The sequence below is a fragment of the Myxocyprinus asiaticus genome, chromosome 10 (genome assembly GCF_019703515.2).
Source record: "Myxocyprinus asiaticus isolate MX2 ecotype Aquarium Trade chromosome 10, UBuf_Myxa_2, whole genome shotgun sequence".
NCBI lineage: Eukaryota > Metazoa > Chordata > Actinopteri > Cypriniformes > Catostomidae > Myxocyprinus > Myxocyprinus asiaticus.
In genome coordinates, this window is record NC_059353.1 from 25,770,831 (window position 1) to 25,793,426 (window position 22,596).

The following is a 22,596-nucleotide window of genomic DNA, read 5'->3' on the forward strand; positions in this document are numbered from 1 at the left end:
TGTAAACAATTGTTGGAAAAATTACTTGTGTCATGCACAAAGTAAATGACTTGCCAAAACTAAAATTTTCTAATATTAAATCTGTGGAGTGGTTAAAAATGAGTTTAAATGACTTCAACCTAAGCATATGTAAACTTCTGACTTCAACTGTAGCTGTTGCTTTGCATGTTTTATTACAGAAATAGAATGTATTTACCTATCTCAAAAAAGACAAAACCACTGCTTATGTAACAAAAACACACTGAAGTGAAGGGTGGATGGGGAAAAGGGGAAGTTGTCTTGTTGGTTTCTCTCCAAGAGGGAACCTGGTGTTGTTTTGCTCGAGAAACTGTTTGAACAGCTAGTGACCGATGGGCCAATCACATGCTGAGAGCCACCGAGCATCTGCCGGGAGATTTGCATATTAATTAACCCATATTAACTTGCAAAATAAATTTATAGACTCCAAACTTGACCAACAAATTAATCTGCTTGGCGCTTCTTAGCTCTCACCTGCCGAGAGTATTGTGACACAAAGACAACCACATGCATGGCAAAGAAAACCTAAAATTGCAGATTTTGTTAGTGTGCGTAATTTGCTCAGTCCCTTTTCAGCTCTTTCGCCCTGAGGCAGTTTGAGCTTTTTGCGGTTGTTCTGTTCTCCCAGAGTGCAGTCTGACTTATAGTTTGCCTGAGATAGAGCTTGACTTCTTTATCTTTCCTTTGCACAGCATATTGTGTTCTCTGCTCCTCCTGTGTTTTCTCCTCCTCAGGGTAGCCCAGTGAGCCATTGTGTGTCTCCAGCCTTACAAATTTAAACACACACGCACATACACACACGTGCACGCACACACAGGCACTCTTAGGCTGGTAGAGGCCCAGAACAGTTGTCGAGAGAGTGGGGTAACATGTGCATGGGGTGGGCACAGATGGTGGGTCTGCTTGGGGGAGAAAGGGGGAAAGGTGGGCCGTCTGGCGGTATGAGCAAGCCTCAGAGATCTCTTTCTCTCTCTCTTTCTCTCTCTGGCTTCCTCTCCTTCCCTTCTCCCCTTCTTGCCTGTTGCGTTTGGGTCCTGTAGTAGACAAATGGGAGTTTAATTCAATTAGGGCCAGGCTACTGTTGCCGCTTCATGGCAGGATCTGTAGAGCACTGCCACCTCTTTACAGATGGGTGCTTGCTAGATAAGTGCATGCACACACACTTACTCACTCAGTCTTCTTCTTTCACACTCACAAATATTGGCAAGTACTGAAATACTTATATACAAGGAAAACAAAGCCCACCACAGTAAACACACACACACACACACCCTCTCCAGGTTTGCAGTAATGGTTCACGCATAGCTGAATTTTTACTGAGGGTTGAGGTGGCACAAAAGCGGCCCCTCTCTTCCTGGGCCCTTTGTTCCCGCAGCACCAGTCTTCCATCACACGCACTGTAAACAAGAGCACTTTCACCAGCCGTTAGCTGCAGCTAACCACACAAGAAAAATAGAACCAATCCAGACACTATCAGGTTCAAGGCCTTCACTGACAGAGACACATAAACAGCCTTGTGTTGGAGTTACAGATTCATTGTTGACAAATGTCTAGTCATGTTTTTACTGAATTGATTTTAAAAACAAATTTATGTCATTCTTATCTTCTTAAAGTTGTTTAAATAAATGTATTGGGGTAACACTTTACAACAAGGATCCATTCATTAACATTAGTTAAAACATTAGGTATCATGAACTGACAATGAACAATATATATTTTTTACAGCATTTATTAATCTTTGTTAATGTTAGTTAATAAAAATTGAATTTGCCATTGTTAATTAATGTTAGTTCATAGTGCATTAACTAATGTTAACATATACAATTTTTCATTTAAAAAGTTTATTAGTGTATGAAATTAACATTAAGCATGATTAAAAAATGCTCTAAAAGTATGGTTTATTGGTAGATCATGTTAACTAATGTTGTTAACTAATGTCAACAAATGGAACCTTATTGTAAAGTGTTACCATTTTGGACCTAAAATTGGATACTTTAAAGGAAGCGTTTGCCCAAAAATGAAAATTCTGTCATCATTTCTACATACATCCTCAAGTTGTTCCAAACCTGTCTGATTTTCTGTCTTCTGTGGAAACTAATAGGAGATTTCAGACAGAATGTTAGGGACTAACAGCTGCAGTCCCCATTCACTTTCACTGTTTGTTAAAAAATAAATAAATAAATAAATAAATAAAAAAAAAAAGAAAAAAAAAACGTGTCAACATTCTTTAACATTTCTCCTCTTGGGACAGAGAAAGTTATACAGGTTTGAAACAACCTGAGGGTGTGTACATAATTTTTTTTTTGGTAAACTAATTGTTATGAATGAGGCACTTATTAAGCCTCATTTATAAAACACAAGCAGAAAGAATTTCTTTCTAAATTGTTCATAAATATATTCTAAATTAAACTGTTGCATTGAATTCAATGTGACCGTTTACATATGAAATGTTTTATGAATGATTTGCACAGAAAATCGCTCTGCTTGTGTTTCAGGAGCGAGGCCCTGTTCAAGTCCAACAGGTGAAAATAATTTAATTTCCTTTCAGATTGATGCAATGGCTATGCAATTTAGAAGAAATTCCTCTGACATTCCAGTTATTCCACATTTTTCTATATGGGCGCTGACTCTGCATGTACTTTACCTCTCTGGTGTTTTCAATGAGGCATGAAGCAGGTAAAAGTTTGCCCTCCCTCATCCTTTTTGCGCATGAAAAGATGCTGCCTGATTTGATTTGCATGGATCATTTCCAGGCTATAGCCACTAGGCAGCGACCTCCTTTCAACCGTTTGAAGCCTTACCTAGTCACCCCCTCCCCCACTGCTCGCTCAGGTGATGCGCACCGCACAGGAGAGAGAGAGAGAGAGAGAGAGAGAGAGAGAGAGAGAGAGAGAGAGAGAGAGAGAGAGAGAGAAGAGAGCAGTTATTTTCCGCTGTCTGATCTGACGGGTTTCATTACAGTGGCAGAGAGGCACCTGGAAAAGTCCTGCGGTAGGCTGTCTGATTCTTACTATGGATACAGAATGCACACTTACCTTTCTGTTTCGGCCACGTTGTGAGCTGGGAACACACAGAAAGGGGAATAAGGGAAGGGAGAAGAAAGGAAATATGCATAGCAGTCGGATTACCTGTGAAAAGGGAATGTTAAACAGGTGTACAAGGTACCGGAGGTATCGTTCAATCAAGATGGATGTGACTATAGAGCGTTTGGTGCATTAAATGCCTTTCCTGTCTTAAAATACGAACATTTTGATTCAGCTACCGCAATATACCAGTGTATTCAGTGAAATGGCTCCAGCGGACGACATGGTATTGGGTTTACAGGTGTCTCTGCAGTCTTCCTCTGAGCACTGGGAATGCACTCCGCATATGAGATGAGAGGAGGCTAAGAGATTGTGACAGGACACACACATACCTGTCTAAACAGCTAAACTTCTCAGAAGAGCATGTGTGTGTTTGTGTGTGCACAACTCCACGCTATGGAATGTGTAAACCTCTCCCAGTTAGCGAAGATAAGCTTAGGTCATCCAAACTGGACAAACACAAGGTATTGTGTCAACTCATGTTTTCATAATTATATTAAATCTGTGTTTGCCAACACATTCTATGCTTTAGGTTTTGTCTGTTGCTGACCGCATACATTTGTGAATGTTGGCTGCATGATGAGTTCTTGGTGAGGGTGAGTTTCTTACCATCTAGAAAGACATTATGCCTTATTCTCAAGGGACAGCTAACAGAATGATAGGTGGGGTTGCTTGAGAATACGAAACAGCACACACACACACACACACACACACACACACAGAGAGAGAGAGAGAGAGAGAGAGAGAGAGAGAGAGAGAGAGAGCGGAGAGGTGGCCTCTTTGTCTCTGGGGTGAGCACAATGGGCCGTTCACTGCAGGAATTATATGGCAGGACAGCTGCCGGAATAACACACTGAAATGGCAGCCAATAGAATTTCAAAGGGGGCAGGTCTACGTGCGGAAAATTGTGTTTGATTTGTAGATCCAAAATAAAGTTATAAGTACGTATGCAAAATGTAAGGTCAGTGTTTTGAATTGTATTTTAAATCAATGTAAAATATTTAAAAATAACTTTGTGAAGTTTCTTCCTTTTCTAAGATGGTTTTCAAACCTCAGCATTTTATATTTCTATTTGTGTCATGAGAGGGCAAGAATCTACTGTATGCAATTATAGGAAAATCAGAACACGCTTTCAGAACAAGCCACACTGACTTTCCCTACAATGTAAATGAAAAAAACCAAAACATTCACTCAAGTATTCAAACTATGTCATTTGGAATGTGGATGGCTAGCACATGCTGTTGAAAAATGTTACCTTGTCCCAGGAGCAAGAGCAGGCAAACTGTGATGTAAAGAGTTTTGTGTTTTGTGTGGGCTTAAAGTCACAGCACTCAACAGTTCACTATTATTAATATTCAGTCCTGACCTCTGTATTCATCCTCTTGATTCTTTTCCCAGTCCTCCCACTTCTTTCTTTTTCCTCTGAACACTCCCACCATTCAAACTCGGAATGATTGGCTGCAGCTTTTTAAATTCAGGGCTGCATTTTGTACGGTACCTGCATGGTTATATCGTGAGACCAAGTAATGCGTGGTTATTGGTGGCTTAAAGACGAAGTAATTGTTAAATAATTGAGAAGGACAAGAAGTGGAGGGAGAGAACTATGAAAAAAACGAGCATAGGCAAGATAAAGTTGCTTTACGTCCAAGGTATAACAGGACCACACAAAGAGCCTCTCATGTCTTACTTTCAACCACTCCCTTTATGTCTCTCTTTTGCTTTCTCTCTCTTGCCTTCTCTTTTTCATTCGTGGAGGGGGGGCGGGGGGCTCAGCCTGAAGTCACTCCTAAATAATCCTGATGGTCACACCTCTTAGTAAGAAAGCTTTTTGTCCCACACCCCTCACCCTGCCATACCACCTCTCCCCACTTTTTGGTATTCAACCCGGGTCAGTGCATTTTGACCATCCCTTGTATCCGAGATGGTTCCCCTTTTAATTTGCACCTGTTGCGCAGTTGTCCGGGGGAGCAAATGCAGCACCACTGATAAGACAAAGATCATATTATGATCAGATACGTGTGGCTAATCCTCATGTCCTCTGGTGAGAGCCGACAAAGGGAAGCGATCAGCCTTTTTTGCATGGGAACCTGTGAAAAAGACGTCATTGGTATTTTTTTAAGTGAATGGGCTCCTAGGGAGAGATTAGGGGTAGTTAAGGTATGGTGGAGGGAACAGAGCATTCCACAGCCCAGTTTAGCCCATTTGATGCCAACAAACTGGGAAATAGAGCATGGATGGAAGGGAAAGTTTGTTGTTTTTTCAAAACTCTGTGTTCATGAGGGTAAGAAAATTGTCCTGAAATCAGCAATTAGGTTTTCCAATCGTACCATTAGAGGAACTTCCCACTAGTTCTCACTGCTTTTGGCAGCATGCCTCAAAGATAAGGTGCTTGGGAGTCTGGGGAGATTGCTCTATTAGGCAAGGAAAGAACTTCAAATAAACCTGAACTTTAAACTGCTGTTCCCATGATGTAAGCTTCATAGCTTCGTAGCCTCATTATACTCTTACCAACTCTCACCCTTTAAATCAAATTTTTTTTTTTTTTGGTCTGTTTTTCTCTGTTGTTATTTAATATCAAGTAGTTTTCTGGTCTAATGAGGATGCCCATTATATTTACATCCTTTAAGTAAATGTTTACAAAAAGGTTCCATACATTAAAAATGCATTATTGTATTATGTATCATGAACTAACAATGAGCATTCATGTTTTACAGCATTTATTAATAATGAATATTGTTAAAGACATATACAACTTAATGTTAAAAATGAAGGCTAAACGCACCCCTTCAGCAATATGTGCTTTTTTTTTTTTTTTTTCTTGTCGCAAAGTGTATCAAGATAGATAAAACACATTTCTTGGCACATTCAAAAAACACATTCATTGAAAACTGATGGAGCAATTAGTGTGAAAAGAAAAAATATCGGAAGGTTGTTCTGATGAAAATCTTTTTTGATAAAAATGTGGCTAGGGGGCCTTTTACCCTACATTTGGGGTAAAAGGCCCCTGGGGTGATAGTGTTATAGTGTAGATTTATAAATGCAATAGTTATAGAGCAACATTTGTCAAATTATTCAAATTCCTTTGGGACAGAAAGATGCTTTTTAGAGTAACACATTGAGATAATATTATTCAAAATAGCAACTTTAGAAAAGGTTTTCATTCATTTCCTATTCATTTCAATCATTTGGCATTTAATAACATTTCAAGTATTACACTCACTGAGCACTTTATTAGGAACTATGGTCCTCATAAAATGCCCAATGTGGTCTTCTGCTGTTGAAGTCCATCCACCTCAAGGTTCGACGTGTTGCGCATTCTTAGATGCTATTTTGCTTCAATTGTACAGAGGGGTTATCTGAGTTATGTATCCTTTCTGTCAGCTGAACCAGTCTAGCCATACTCCGCTGACCTCTCTCATCAACAAGGCATTTTCGTCTGTAGAACTGCTGCTCACTGGATGTTTTTTTTTTTTTTTTTTTTTTTTTGCACCATTAGAGTAAACTCTAGAAACTGTTGTGCATGAAAATCCCAGGAGATCAGCAGTTACAAAAATACACGAACCAGCTCGTCTGGCCATAAAAATCATGCCACGGTCAAGATCACATTTTTCCCCATTCTGATGGTTTATGTGAACATTAACTGAAGCTCCTGACCCATATCTGCATGATTGTTTTTGTATTGCACTGCTGCCAAATGATTGGCTGATTAGATAATAAAATGAATAAGTAGGTTTACAGGTGTTCCTAATAAAGTGCTCAGTGAGTGTATATAAACAAATGAATCTCCACTGTGATTGGATCAGTCAATTCATGGATCAACAAAATTTTGTAGTGCATAATGAAAAACAGGTTTTTCAGAAAGTGCTGTGGTAGTTTTCGTTGCTTTTTAGTGTTATAAGAGAAAATAAAATTGAAAGTGCCTTTTATCCTGGAGGGCCTTTAGCCCCATTCTACCCTATATGTAGAAATTTACATTAACCAAAATTAATAAATGCTTCAAATGTATTGTTTATTGTTAGTTTATGTTAACTTTTGCATTAACAAATGTTATTGTATACAATCCGTGTAAAGTGTCTCCAGTTTAGGATGTAACCTTTTTGTTGTATTTCTAATGCAGAAGTATTATTATTTTTAATTGCTTTAAAGTAATAGAGCACTTTTGCAGGGCTACGTGCATTCTACCCATGCATCTTTGGTAGACTTCTGGCAAAAATATGAATTGTTTCTTTATTTATCTCGGAACGCCAATTAGATTTCCCTGGCTTTGATGTCTTGTGCTAATGCAAATGTAAATAATCTGGGTAACAGGCCAAGATTGTGGCCATTTTCCACAAAGATTTCAAAGATTTCTCTTGAGAGTAAGCAATGTGGATGAACCCAAATAATAACTCTCCTTTCTCCTCAGTGCTGAGTTATGAAAACGTGGTGGATGCCGGTTCAGGGTCCGATGAGGAGGACAGACTGCTGGGTTCTGAGGGCGAAGGCAGTCCAGCAGGAGTGCCAAGTCTGGAGGCCTCACCCCGGGTAGCACATGCTCTGCTCTCCTGCCGGGGCGATGAAGAAAATGAAAGCCAGGATGGGGCAGGAGCCCACGTTTGGCGCCACACAGATCTCAATGGCTCAGGTAGGAGTGTGCTGCCAAGAATATAAGATTGAATTGATTGACATATTGGTGGTATCAACATATGAAACATAGCCGAAGTTAAAATTCCTATGAATGTTCGATTTTTTTGGAGCAGGAACTCTGACCATTTATTATTTTATTTTTTTTGGTCTTTCAAGAGATGACTGAGAAGTGACGGAAAAGTTCCATTTAGCATTTAGCTCTTAAATGTTAAAGAGGAAACAATATATGGCCAAAAGTAAAATAAATAAAAAATTATTAGTTACTTGTCATTTAGCAAATACGTTTGACCCAAAATTCCTTCAACAAATTGCAGGGACAATTCCACTGGATCTACTAAATGGACATCATTAGCTCATAGGTTGTCCAAACCTGGAAGCAAATCTGCAATTTTCAAATTACCAGGAGAGAGTGGCTTTATTTACCGCAATAGGTCAACACCTAGCAGCTGTTTGGCGTGTTTGATGTAATGGCTAAAGCTCACTTTTCTCTTTAGGTTTTCTATATTTTTGTCACAAAAAGTAGGTTACACCTAATCGTCAATACCTCATCACTGTCACCACACCCTTTTTCTGGCTGCCCTATGACTCATCCACCCAAAACCAAAAATGATCAAGTTCACAGACAAGACCCAAGCTAGTGAGGCTTTAAAGACAAATTCTCTTAATTAAGATCACAGAGCTATCATTTAGCAAATGCCTGCCCTGCCGAAGACTCATTAAAGGCCTTAAATGAAATTTTTTGCATTATAACGGCCATTTACATACATAATAGGCCCACAATTCCCTGGGCCTGGCTGACAGATACAGAGTGAAGGGAGAACTCATGCGAGTCGCCCGTTTAAAAAACCCAGACCCCCAGCAATCAGTCTCAGCTAATGACTAAACCATATGCGTCACTTAACTTGAGAGTGTCACAGTCCTGGAACTAAACAGGGTCTTCAGGGATGTGTCATTCACTTAAATGGTGTTTTGTTTAGTTGATGTTCACACCATGATACACTAGATTAATGAATGTCATCTGAGCTTTCCTTTTCGAAGGCCACGCCTTTGGCAAGATAGCATTTTCTGTCTTAGTGATTGAACACGAAAGCATTAGTCCACTAGTCTGGAAACTTGTGGTATATGCTGGTAAATGCGACATATCAAAAGAAGCTGCATGAATCATCTTGTGTGGTGCTTCCTCTTTTTCTAGGTGAAGTGTGGTTGCTTGAGAACATTACAGCTCAAGTCTGTAGCATGTGCATTGCTAAAACTGTATTGCTACATGCAAAGGAACATCTATATGTAAAGTGTTATGAGCATTCAACATTGGAGGTTTACCTGTCTCTTGCCCACTCCGATTTGTACATGCATATTTAGCTGTTGGCCCATTTGAAATGAGACCATGTCATCAGATACAGTATACGTTATTTACTTGTGCACCGAAAAAGAGACAAGACTTCTCTTGTATTGTGTTGGTTAAAATCACATCATTACCTCGGGGAACGCAGTTACCACAAGCAGAACTGAGACTCTAATGTAGTTGCCATTTTGTCTCTCGAGGAAACTACATTTCTTTGTCATTCAGACATAGTATATTTATTTACTCTAAAATAATATCTGATTCCGCTCTGCTTTCTCTTAAACAGACTTTTCAGTGTGCCACACATGACATTCAGTCCTTCAGATGACCTTAAAATATTCCTATGCTAATGCTGCTAATCGCTATCCCTGCCAAAGAAGTTTTAAGCCAGTGTACCTCAAAGGAAAGCACAATGCCATGAACTCAGGAGAATATATATCACTGTCTCCAGGTGCAGGAGACGATTTCACCAGAAACGGTTTTCGCGAAGGCAAGATCCCTATTAGCAAATGCTTTGTCACTTTAAACTTTGTGAAATGAAATGCGTCCAAGTCTAGTAAATTTTTTCTTCTTTTGATGCTCAAAACATCCCTTCAAGAAGTTTCTCCTAGAATGATTTCGACTCACTGCTTTGAAAGGCATCCCTTAAATGTGGTGATAAGTGAGAGAATAATACAACTTTCACAAGCTCTCTTAGTTGTCATACTTAGATAATGAGGAAGGAAGTGGAAGGCAGTTTTGAAATTAAACAGTACTAATGCAGGCAGACAGGCGAGGCTTGTGTATGTGAGTGTGTGTCAGGAGTGTTGATTACCCTTGTTTTCCGCCTGAATTGTGGTGTTAGAGGTGCTGTATTTCCTCCTTTTGTGGGGGAAGCTTATGATACTTGTGACTGCCGGTACGAGGTCACATGAGGGGGAGGAGGAGGAACAAACACAATAGCTGCAGTATATGAGCAAACTCCTCTCAGACCACCCTCCTCTCCTCCCTAAATACCTTGCCATGATTTCTTAAGCCATGGTTACAGAGAAGTGGCCCTTTACACATATCACTCTCTGAGCTGCTGAAATGTAAATCTTCCTGACATGTTCTATCATTAGGTTCTTATCTAGCATTGTGATTTTTGTGTATTGTCATATTTATCTCACGTGGATTCTGCACATAAATTAGAAATGTATATTCCCAAAAAATAAAAATAATTTCAAAAGTGCTATCCCTTGCACCACTGTTAAAGTGATAGTTCACCCAAACATGATTCATGAAATTCTTTCATCATTTACTCACCCTCATGTTGTTCCAAACACTAATGACTTTCTTTTTTCTGTGGAGCATAAAATATGTTAGACAGAATGTTAGCCTCAGTCTTCATTCACTTTCACTGCATGTGAATGGTAACCATTTCTGGTGTAGATTATGGTGCAGTCTACTTGGTTTATTGGCATTTTGTAAAACAACGTGTTTTCTTTCTTCTACTTGGCATTCTTACAGAGGAGAGAAAAGCTGAGTACAACTCCTTGAGTCCTGACATCTCTCTCCATGGAATTGGAAACGGTACAGGTGAGTTTGGTTCTGGAGATTTTTGAAATGCCTATGTCTAGATGCACAATAAAGGACTGTCTGAGTCAAAGAGAATTAAGTTAACCATTTTTAGAGTTATATTTTCATAGCAATTAAGACCAGAGAAGGAACATTTAAATCTTGAATAGATTTATCATTAAATGCTTGATAACTAGGAGTGTCAAGCCTTTTTTAAGTTAAGCTCCCCTTATTTGGAAAATGCACAAATATGCATAGCACAAAGTTAGGCATGTCTGATAATTCTTCCTTTATATGTGTCCACAGAAGATGGAAAGAAACCATTTTTAAGTTGAGCGGGAGTGCATGGCAAATCACATTCTGCAGCCAAATTGAGTTTAAGATCAAAGATGCACTTTCAAACTGATAACAAAGAAACAATACGATTTTCATTTGCTTACCTTAAGGTTCCAGTGATCTGAAGAAAAGTATAATTTGGAATAACTGATCATTTTGACTGTTTTTTATTGTATTTAAATCTAGCTGCCTTTTTTAGAACTCACACTTTTATCAATTTGCCCTGTCAGTCTTTTTTAGCCATTGTCCATACTACATCCAAAATCCTATTGTTTACGAAAATCACATTTAAAATCTTTTTCTGTGCAATTACACATAATGCATGATCCATAATTAGATTATTGGGTCTGATTTTATGTGTACAATGAGCAATACAAAGTGAGATCAGTTACCTCAGCATGCCTAATTGCCATATAACCCAATTACCCATAATGCTGGAAATGTTTAAAGCCTTTTCCAACATGCAAGAGGATGCTTAAAGTGTGCTTGGTGATTGAGCTGGCTCCTATTCGTCTTTGAAGTGGCCATTATGTTGTAGCTTAAATAAATACTTCCAGTGTTCTAATGTTCTACTAGGTCTCTTGCAGTGACAGAGCATCAACCTCTAGATTCATTTGTGCTTTTTTACCCCCTTTCCTGTGTGCAGTTAAGGGTATTGATGCCACTTTAGAGCTGGAAAGCTTCTTTGGCAATAGAAAACTGGACGATGGTGAGGGACATGGGCAGAGCATTGCAGAGTACCTGCAGGACACTGTTATAATTTACCCAGAGGACCCAGAGGAGGGCACGAGACTGGGCACCCCAGAGACCAATGGACAAGATGAAAATGAAAATGGTATGTATTTTAAAGTATTTATTAATATATATATATATATATATATATATATATATATATATATATATATATATATATATTAAATTAGTTTAATTTACAAAGTAGGGCTCTAATATAACCTGCATCTAACAACTACTGTATTTTGATGATTAAATAAATTGTTTTTGTGTAAAAGCATTACATGTCATATCTTGTCCAATGCTTTCCTTCAAACAATTCACAAATTGAAGGATTTAAACAAAAATAAGTCAAATTAAAGCTGGGTCATTCTCAAAAAATTTTGACTTTCCGATTGACAAAATATTGAACAGTTCAATGCAGTTCAGTTCAGTTTAAGGTAAGCATTTTTTAACATCTTGACATTATTTGTATTCATAAAGGAAACTTGAATGTGGTTCTTTATTTTATTATTTTATTTTGTTTCATGGATTAAACAAGGGTTGTAACACCAATGTTGATAACACCAGTGACAAATTCTCTTAAAAGATTAATTTTCTAAGATGGTGTCAACTGCATCTCAACACCACTATATGCACATTTGAGCAATCTCTTCTTCCTCTGAGCATTAATGTTTGATGAGTAAAAAATAAACAGATACATAACTGTAAATGTAATTCACATGATTTACCAAATGAAGAGGACAAGGGTTTTTCAGGCAATTGACAAATTCAAATATATATATATATAATGGTAAAACAATATAGATTCAAACCATTTCATATATAAAATGATAGAAGGTTAATATATAGAATGATGTCTTTTAAATGGGGTGTCTTGATTATTTGAGCAAACATGAGCAAAACGAATTTGTGTAAATCCTTTATCAAATTTTCTTTTTTTTTCTTTTTTTTTTTTACATAAATTGTCACACTGTGTACACAAAAAGGTTAAATTTGAACCTTTACAATAAAAGAGTACACACTCCATTGTTCGAATATGACATTTGTTGTCAATCATTTTCATTATTTTTAGTGATTTAAGCTATTAGATTGTTGCCACACCTACTCTAATATAATTTTCAACTTGTTGTCTCACATATTCTGTTTATTCTTCACTCCCCCACCTTCACTCTGTTCACTCCTCTCCTCTCTCTTTTGCCCAGACCTGGCACTAAGGACGCCAGATGCCTTTGCCCAACTGTTGACCTGCCCCTACTGTGACCGGGGCTACAAGCGGCTGACCTCCCTAAAGGAGCACATCAAGTACCGACATGAGAAAAATGATGAGAGCTTCCCCTGTCCCCTGTGCAGTGACACCTTTGCCTACCGCACCCAGCTTGAGCGCCATATGGCCACACACAAGCCCACCAGAGAACAGGTGAGACAAGGCCAACCTCAATCAGTACCCCAGTTTTTTCTACTTATTTGAATATGTATTTCAGGATTAAACTAATGGAAATGGCTGTCAAACATTTCAGTTTTATTCTCAGACAACCAAATTATACTGAAGGATGCTGCACCTTACAGTCTGAGACTGCTTAAAAAAATAGTTCATCCAAAAAAGAAAATTCTGTCATTATTTACTCACACTCATATCGTTCCAAACATGTATGTTGTTGTTATTTATTTATTTATTATTTATTTATTTTTGGAACACAAAAGGATAACTTTTTTTTAGGAATCTTTACAGTTCTTGCCATACAATGACAGTTCATAGGCACCTCCACGTTCAAAGGCACCTCCACGCTCTTAAAGGCACTTCCGCTTAAAAGGGCACCTTTACATTTGTGAACGAAAGTAGCCCCCGTTCTGTGCACGTCAGTGGTCCATATGACTCACTCTGAGGCCATTCGATAGTGAATTTTGTCCATTTTTGAGCTTGAGAACTTGTAGCTGCATAACAATTCCTCGGACATTTATAGTTTTGTGTTCCATTAAACAATAACAGCATGCAGAATTGGAACAACCCGAGACTGAGTAAATAATGACAACATTTTCATTTTTGGGCAACTATCCCTTTGAGCACATGCCAAAGGAGAACATGTTTTAGCCTATTGCTAGCTCCGCCACATCCACCATTGACCATTGAGCCTCCTTAAAACCTGAATCCTTCACACCCCAGCCACAGCTGTGCACTGTCATACTCCCCTGAGTGTCCGCCCACAGCCGGCCATGTGTGGGCTGTGCTAGCACATTGAGTTCTATAGGCCTGCTGACTTTTCGCATCAGCTGTTGGAGTGGAGTCAACTCCAAAGATGCAGAGAAAACTGATGTTAGTTCTCACTATGGGCATGCTCTGGCAATGCAGTGATATGAAACTCTTTGGAAAATAAATCCCCATATTTCTTTGTTTCAAAACGAAAAGGTCTGTGTTTGATGTGGTAAATGAGTTCTCAGTTGTTTGACTGGATTATAACAGGATATCCTGTATTTAGGCTTTCAACTTTGAACCTCAATGAAAAGGAACTGAGTGGAATACTTGCCTTAACCTCTTATCTTACTGTCTGATACACACTTACACATATTCACATGCACACACACACATACCTGTATGTGCACCTCTCCAGACTGATTTAAACATGACCAGATGGCTTTTCCTCTGGTGATCTAGATTATCCTAATCCTTAAATGACTTTAAGTGTTTGTTTATTTGCTCTCAAGAGGTATTTTCCTGAAAGGCTTTGAACATTAATTCCAAGTTCACCTTGCTAGTTTTGGTTTTATATGTCATGGTGTGTTCAGTGTATATATTTGCATACATATTGCAAAAATATGTATGTATATATTTACAGTATATGGAAAACCTAATACACTGTTACTATCTTAAACTGGCTAATGTACACAAGTATAACTGAATTTTGGAAGAAAGAACTTCTGCATAGTATTTTACATTGCGACTATTAAACGTGCACTTGTGGATTCCCACACATTTTTCACAGACCTTTTGTGTCTGTGTGTGGGGTGCAGGGTGAATACTGTTGTTTTTGTTGTGCATCTGGGGCCCACATTTTAATTTCAAATGCAGGAAGAGCACCTACGTTTAACTTTGAATGGTGAATACAGTTGCAGCCTACACTGTTCTAACATAATCTAGACACAAAACTTTTGAAATGTATGTGACTAATTAGTTACAGAAAAAGGTACACAGAAGGCAAAAAGTTGCCAACAATAGAAGCTAAATATACAGAAGTTCCAAAAGTAACTGGACTATTTTATATGCACATCCTATGTTCTATTAAATTAAATGTTATTAAACATTAATGAATGGTTTAAGCTTCAGAAGTGATCATCAACTCTATTGTGACTGTCTACCTGTGTAAAATGATCTATAGCCAATCTATAATCTAATGTATTTCTCTCCTTCACAGCCACAACTGCTAAACGAAGGGGCAGATAACCGCAAGTTCAAATGCACAGAGTGTGGAAAAGCCTTCAAATACAAACATCATTTGAAAGAGCACCTCCGCATACACAGCGGTAAGCAGAGTGTTTCATTTAATGCTAAGTTGAGAACCTGCTTACATAAGAGCCATAATATAATATATAGCTAATCTTATCTCATATGTTTCTAATTTGCCTAATGGTAATTCACTGTGGTTTGGCTAGTCAGGGTGGATGATGAATATTTAAAACCATAATTATATAATTATGCCAGAAATATTTTAAAATCCCTTCATTCATCAAGTGGAACAGTAAAATAACAGTTTAAGTCTCAAAAAAAAATAAAGGAACATTGCTGAATTTTTGCATTGATGCGTTCTGATTTTTTATTTTTGTTTGTAGGTGAGAAGCCATATGAGTGCTCCAACTGTAAGAAGCGCTTCTCCCACTCTGGCTCCTACAGCTCCCACATAAGTAGCAAGAAGTGCATTGGCCTCATCTCTATTAATGGACGGGTACGCCATGGAGTCAACACAAAGCCAGGCTCATCACCAAACTCTGCCGCATCCTCCCCTGGCAGTCCTGCCTTAGCTCAGCTCCGTCACAAACTGGAGAACGGCAGGTCCATGAGTCTCCAAGACCCATCTGCCCACTCGGACATCAAGTCTGAGCCCATGGACTTCAATGAATACCGTCTCTTGATTGCATCTCAGCAAGAATATGGAGGGTCAGGAGCCTTTATAAATGGCGGTGGCCGTGGAGGGAGCCCTCCAGGTATGCACAGTTCGTCTCAGAACCCCCTGCAACACCTGGGTATTGGGTTCAATTCTCATCAATTTGGATATCCAGGGTTCAGCAACAACATGAGTGAGGTTCAGAAAGTTCTTCAGATCGTGGACAACACAGTTTTCCGACAGAAAATGGATGGCAACCCAGAAGAGATCTCTAAGCTCAGAGCATACATGAAAGAATTAGGCACCCAGATGGAGGAGCAGAAGCTGGCGTTGGCCTCCCAGCAAGGCTTCCTTGGTGCTGGTCACAACAGTCCAACCAAGACCATCATTGACTACACACTTGAAAAGGTCAATGAAGCCAAAGCATGTCTCCAGAGTTTAACGGAAGATTCTAAGAGGCGGGCTGTGGAGATCAAGAAAGAAAGACCCAGCCATAGCATGGATCTTGGATCTGAAGACAAAGTACAGGTGAGGGATGCACAATATGTGCCGTACTCATGTCAGTATTGCAAGGAGACGTTTTCTGGCCCTATTCCATTGCATCAACATGAGCGTTATCTTTGCAAGATGAACGAGGAGATCAAGGCTGTCCTCAAACCTAACGAAACTGTACCACCAAGCCGCAGGGGGCTTTTCAGCACAGAGCATCAGGCCTCATCCATTTCTGAGAGGAATGCCACCAGCCCGGTCAACCCCTACAAGGATCACATGTCAGTACTGAAAGCTTACTTTGCCATGAACACTGAGCCAAACTCTGAGGAACTGAGGAAGATCTCCATGGCAGTGGGTCTTCCTCAGCAGTTTGTGAAGGATTGGTTTGTGCAATGGAAAGCTCAATCTCCTCATAGCTTGTCTAGGAAAAGATCTCCTGAGCGAAACTGTGCAGAGATCAACCATGGATTGGTCCGAGAGTCAGCTCTTAACCGGTCACCAGTTTCCCTGGGCCAATATGGCGACTCAACAGCAGAGATTCTAGCCATCATCAATGATGATTCAGGACACAGGCTGTCCAAACCGCATCAGTTTACAGGCATCAAGCAGACCAATGAAAAGCCACTTGACTCTGTGGACCACTTGAGAGGTGAAACACCCTCACCTTTGAATCTTTCATCGTCATCATCCAAACACTCTCATAGCAGTTCATACACCCCTAACAGCCTCACCTCAGAGGATGCCCATGGGGAACCACTGGACTTGTCTTTACCAAAACAAGTTTCCAAGGCAGAACGGAGGCCCAAACCGAATGGTTTTTCTCTTGACCACAATAGTGACTCCTCTGCACATGAACAGGGAACAGAACCTTTAAACTTGGCCCACATCAAGAAGGAGTTCAATGGGTCCAATGAAAATCATCTGGAGAAAAGCTCAAGCCCCATCTTTAGCATAAACCCCTTCGGTGGCGGCCATATTTACACCTCGCTTCCCCCTCATGGAGCATTCCCTCCACCTACGTTCATGTCACCGGCTCAGGCCAGCATCCCAGGACTCAGACCTTACCCAGGGTTGGATCCCATGAGCTTCCTACCACATATGGCTTATACTTATGCAGCGGGGGCAGCCACCTTTGCTGAGATGCAGCAACGTCGGAAATACCAGCGGAAACCAGGCTTACAGGTAAATTAATTGTTATGGTATGTTTAATAAAGCAAATTAACTCAATGTGTAATAGTGGGCCTTTACTTATAAAGCACAATTTAGTGTTCTGTATGCATCAAGCCCATATGCCACACTTTTTGAGACATCTTCATGTGATAAAGGCCTTACACAAGTTACAGAGATAAGCTCTGTCCAGACTTGGGATCAAACATGGGGCAGAGGCTGTCTCCTCCTAGGTGGCAGGTTAGGATTAGGATTTGTGGCAGGTTAGGATTGTCCGAAAAGTGTCTAAAATCTGTTTGTCTCGCAGGGGGAGCTACTGGACAGCGCAGGGGACTATCTGTCAGGGCTTGAGGACCTGACAGACAGCGAGTCGCTTCTCGCCCGGAAGAAGATTAAGAAGACTGAAAGTGGTATGTACGTGTGTGACTTGTGCGACAAAACATTCCAGAAGACCAGTTCCCTCCTAAGACACAAATATGAGCACACAGGTATATCACATTTAGACAACTCTTTTTTTTTACCCTCGCCCATCCCCCCAAAGAATCCCTTATACCACATTGTTGTTTTTTGTTTTGTTTTTCTTATTTCTTCTTTCCTTTCCTGCTTAATTTTTTTCATACCTTTGTTTTCTGTCCATTGCCATGTTTTGGTTGTACATTTCAAACCCATGACAACAGTGTAACATTTTCTTTGTTTTTGGCAGGCTCTAAAGGGGAGGTATCTTAAATTTAGCAGTTGACACAACCCATAGGAAAGAAAAATCATAAATGAGATCTCTTTAAAATCTCCATTGTTTCTCCTAGACAGCAATCAAATTTAATACAGACCAAATGTAGACTTTGGTGTAAGTCTCCTGTTTCTCCGATTTATCTCCTGAGAAATAGATTCCGGTAATCTCACATGAGTTTCATCTTGAATTTTGAAGAGATCTCAACATAGTCTCAAACTGTGCTCAGATTTTTTAAGACACCAAAATCTGCAATCAAACGTCAGATATATCAATATGAACTCAAAAATATATCATTAAATTCTTCCAAAACCATATTATCAGAGCTATGCTTTGAACATGAATTTTATAGCTCTATACTCTTCCAGTATGTCAAAAATTGTCTCGTTGTCTATTTTATTTCTCCAATGGAATTTTAGGAGAAACATCTGAGAGAAAATACTTAATACTTAAATTAATCATAACTGAGAATTCCCTTATGTCTCCTGAGCTATGAAAGAAGCAATAAAATATCCCTCTGGGAGATGATATTTTAAGTCCAGCTAAAATTACACAAATAATTGCCACTTATTTTCCCTCTTTAAATGGCAGATGCACTCACAAGCTCACTTATACTCATTATGTTCAATGAATAACAAATCTCACATAGCTTGTAAATTGATCTTTTGGAACACCAGTCAATATGGAGGCACACTGTTAGTTACTGGCATGCCAACATGGCACAGTATGCCAGGTGTATGAAAGCCTGATGTGTGAGTGGCATTTCTACGCTACAATGTGACCTCCCCTCCTGGGGGACTCCTCACTTTCACACATTTGCATCATCCCTCACTTACATTCTTCGGTTGGAATGCATAGAGAGGAATCTGCCATCTTGTTTATTTTTGAACTTGATGAGGGGAGGTGGGGAAGGGGACCATCTCAAGTATGGCTGCTATGGAAGGTGTTGCAGGCATGCCAGGGCTATTCATGGCCAAGAATATAGTACATCTGTTCATGTGCTTGGAGTCGATGGCGAGTGTGTGGGTTTTTATGGCAAGTATGTTACTGGTGGAATTACTGAATGCCAAATGGCAAGTCCCTCCTACTTCACTGATTAGACTAGAATTCATTTTATTCTTTCTAAGAGTCACTATAGATGTTGTGATTGTAACTCAAAATGAGAAAGGTGTGCTGGAGGTGAGATGTTTTGTTTGTTGTATGTGATACATGCATCACAATGCTGGTGTCTTCTCTAAGCATTTTTTAATCTAGAGACATGATGTCATCAAACTGTTTCAGTGATGCTGACTGCTTTGCTTTCACCTTGTGCGGCATGGCTCAATAATCACCTGATCTTCTTGGCTGCATTCAGAACAGTCACAGACTGCCTCAGAATAGCACCTTAGGATTGTGGCTTCCCCCTCACCTCGCTGCACGGTTTTTGGGAACATCTAAAATTAACCTGGGGGGGTAGGGTGGGGTGGGGAGTTGTGTTGCTCAAAATGGAGGGCATTTTAGTCAGGACCAATTATTTTTCAATTTAGTATATCCCAAGGAATTTTAGGAAAAGATAAATGTTTTTGAAAAAATGCATCATGATATTAAAACGTGAGTAGGGTTTTGTGTAGTAACTTGAAACAATGTGTGTCTCAGTAAATTGTAATATTTTACCTATTGTAATGCAATCATTAAATACATATTACATTTAAAAGAATGGTTCAGCCAAAAATGAAAGTGTCTCATCATTACCTCACCTCCATGTTGTTCCAGACCTATAAAACTTTCTTTCTTCTGTGGAATAGAAAAAGGAGATGTTAGGCAGATTGACATCCTCAGTCACCATTCACTTCCACCGCATCTTTTTGATGGTGAATGATGTCTGAGGCTAACACTGCCTAATATCGCTTTTCGTGTTCCATACGGGTTTGGAACAACACAAGGGTGAGTAAATGATGACAGAATTTTCATTTCAGTTGAGCTATGTCTTCAAATACAGACTATATGATGTAAGTTTGTGCATCCTACACACAGAGTTTGACATTTTTCAAATAGCTTTTTATTGCTCTAAGATGGTGTGGATGCTGTGCTAACCTGTTGGTTCCTCTCTTTTTGTGTGTCTGCAGGAAAGCGGCCTCACCAGTGTCAGATTTGTAAAAAGGCCTTCAAACACAAGCACCACCTCATCGAGCACTCACGCCTACACTCGGGTGAGAAACCCTACCAGTGTGACAAATGTGGCAAGCGCTTCTCCCACTCCGGCTCTTACTCGCAGCACATGAACCACAGATATTCCTACTGCAAACGGGAGGCGGAAGAGCGCGAGGCTGCCAAACAAGATAGTCATGACAACAGCAGACCCCTGGAGCCCACAGAGCTCCTAATGCGTCGGGCTTACCTTCAAGGACTCGGGCCCCTGGGGTTTTCAGATCCAGAGGACCAGGCCGAGGACATCACACAGGGAAACACCATCTTGAGAGATGGAACTGAGGACAGGGCCAGAGAGGTAGAGGAGGTATATCCGAAAGTGACTGACAGGCAAGAGACAGGGTTGGAAGAGGAGATGGAGACAGAGAAGCAGAGATTTGACACTCAGAGCCCTGATGGGACAACAAAAGAAGAGAAAGAGTGTGAAGTAACGGAAGGGACAGAGGACGAGAGCTCAGAAGAGGGGAAATTGGCGAGCAAAATAAATCCTTACGGCGAGAATGAGGATGCTGATTAACTACTGCATTTCGGATTACGCTTACTGCATTCTTTGTTTTCGTTTTCCCTCAAGCTTGTATTGCGCCCTTCTTCCACCTCTTTGGAGGGACTTTGAGCCAGATTCACATTTGTACCACACTGCCACGTCTTGGTTATCTGAGCGTGTGCCTGAGGCTTGCGCTCGTCAATATAAAGAGTGGAAGTCCCATAAACAAGCATCATAAACTAGGTCGGATCATGAAGAAATCCATATTATGCAAAACTAAATGTGTTAACGATTGTCAGGATAAAAAAAAAAAAAAAAAAAAAAAAGAGAGAGGTTTTTAAAATGTACAGAGTTTTCAGCCAGAAAGCTGTGCGGTGCTGATTTCCATATAACTCTTGTATTTCATTGTGGTTGTAGCACAAGCCTGGAAATTGCACTCTGAAAGTATTACAAAAAAAGGCAAAATAAAACATACAAAAAAAAAAAAAAAAAAAAAAAAAAAAAAAAAAGAAAGAAAAAAATCTTCTAGGTTAAAAAAAAACATTGCCTATATGTACTTATACTGCGCTTGAAGACGCAGTAGTGTGTCAGTGTTATATTTCGTCTATCACTTACTGTGATACCCTGGATTTTACCTTTCTTTTCCTGACCAGCCACACAATTTTGGGGGTTTCACCATGGCTTTTTATAAAGTTATTTTAACTAAAAAAAAAATTAAAAAAATACCTATGTGATTCTTAAACATACAAAGTCTTAAAGTTGGCCAGGGGTGGATGAAAAGTGTGAGAAACTGTAATGATGACGAAGGCTCATTGTATGAATGTTCGCCAGAACCCCTGTTTTTTTTTCGTTCGAGAAAAGCCTTATATGCAAACCCTTTCACCTGTGTTTTCTGAAAGTGCCATCCTTGTACAGTATAAAGCGAAGTCAACTAGTGTTCTCTTTGCACCTGCTTTAGTATTAAATTAAATATTTCACCTTGTTGTTTGAAATACCTACATCAGTATTAGTATATCTAGACTGCAGTTGTTTAGTTTACATATTGTTTGTGCAATTTTCTGTATTTTTTAAGGTCATCTGTCAGTATTATCTTGGTTTGTTTTATTTTGTTCAATTCAAAATTCATTTTTATTTTAAACTACCATTTTATTTATGTGACTCATTTTATATTTCCTAATTATATTTATTTCATACTGTAGTGTACAGTATTATAGTTCCTTGATATAGATATATTTTAGTAAATAAGGATCCTTACAAGTGGAACAAATTTTACGTAAAGAGAGCATTTATTGTATCTGGAGCGACTGATGTGAATTGCTCTTCATACTACACTTACCTGATGAAGGAGAATCTACAATTTGAGAACTTTTGATACAATATTGTGAAAACACTGTATTTTTGACTAAAAGGAAAAAAAATCCACTTTATTCATCTTATTGGTTTTTTCCTTTTTCCCTTTTTTAGCTAAAGATATAAAGGGGGGGGGCGGTGGCGAGCTGTGGTTGTGGGATTTTTTTTTAAATGTCTGTTGAAGTATAATTTAATTTTTAATTTGTAATTTCTCTTGAAAAGGAACTTGCTCGAATAAATGTAGCCCAACTGAATTTTGAAAGCCTGTATGTCACTGAATTCTCCTGTTATATTGACAAACATCAATTTCATTTTTTACTTAAAATACAGAACAATCATATAGCCAAGAACAATGATAACAAAAATATTTTATTTAAATAGTTTTGTATCTTTGGTATTTCAGTACATGTGTGTGTGTG

General features: G+C 39.2%; 1 protein-coding gene across 4 annotated transcripts in view; it reads left to right on the forward strand.

Annotated features, from left to right (window-relative positions):
- LOC127447027 (zinc finger E-box-binding homeobox 2-like) overlaps positions 1–22,249 on the forward strand; it is a 63,812-nt gene extending 41,563 nt beyond the window's left edge. For 3 of the 4 annotated variants that reach the window (XM_051708474.1, XM_051708475.1, XM_051708476.1), the window contains exons 3-10: positions 7,507–7,725; positions 10,558–10,626; positions 11,588–11,776; positions 12,879–13,093; positions 15,084–15,192; positions 15,499–17,444; positions 17,737–17,917; positions 20,262–22,249. In XM_051708474.1, the coding sequence (XP_051564434.1) occupies positions 7,507–7,725; positions 10,558–10,626; positions 11,588–11,776; positions 12,879–13,093; positions 15,084–15,192; positions 15,499–17,444; positions 17,737–17,917; positions 20,262–20,860 (3,527 nt within the window). In that variant the 3' untranslated portion in view covers positions 20,861–22,249. The remainder of the gene's footprint in view (positions 1–7,506; positions 7,726–10,557; positions 10,627–11,587; positions 11,777–12,878; positions 13,094–15,083; positions 15,193–15,498; positions 17,445–17,736; positions 17,918–20,261) is intronic. The other variant, XM_051708477.1, reaches the window with a different exon arrangement.
- The last annotated feature ends 347 nt before the right edge of the window (positions 22,250–22,596 follow it).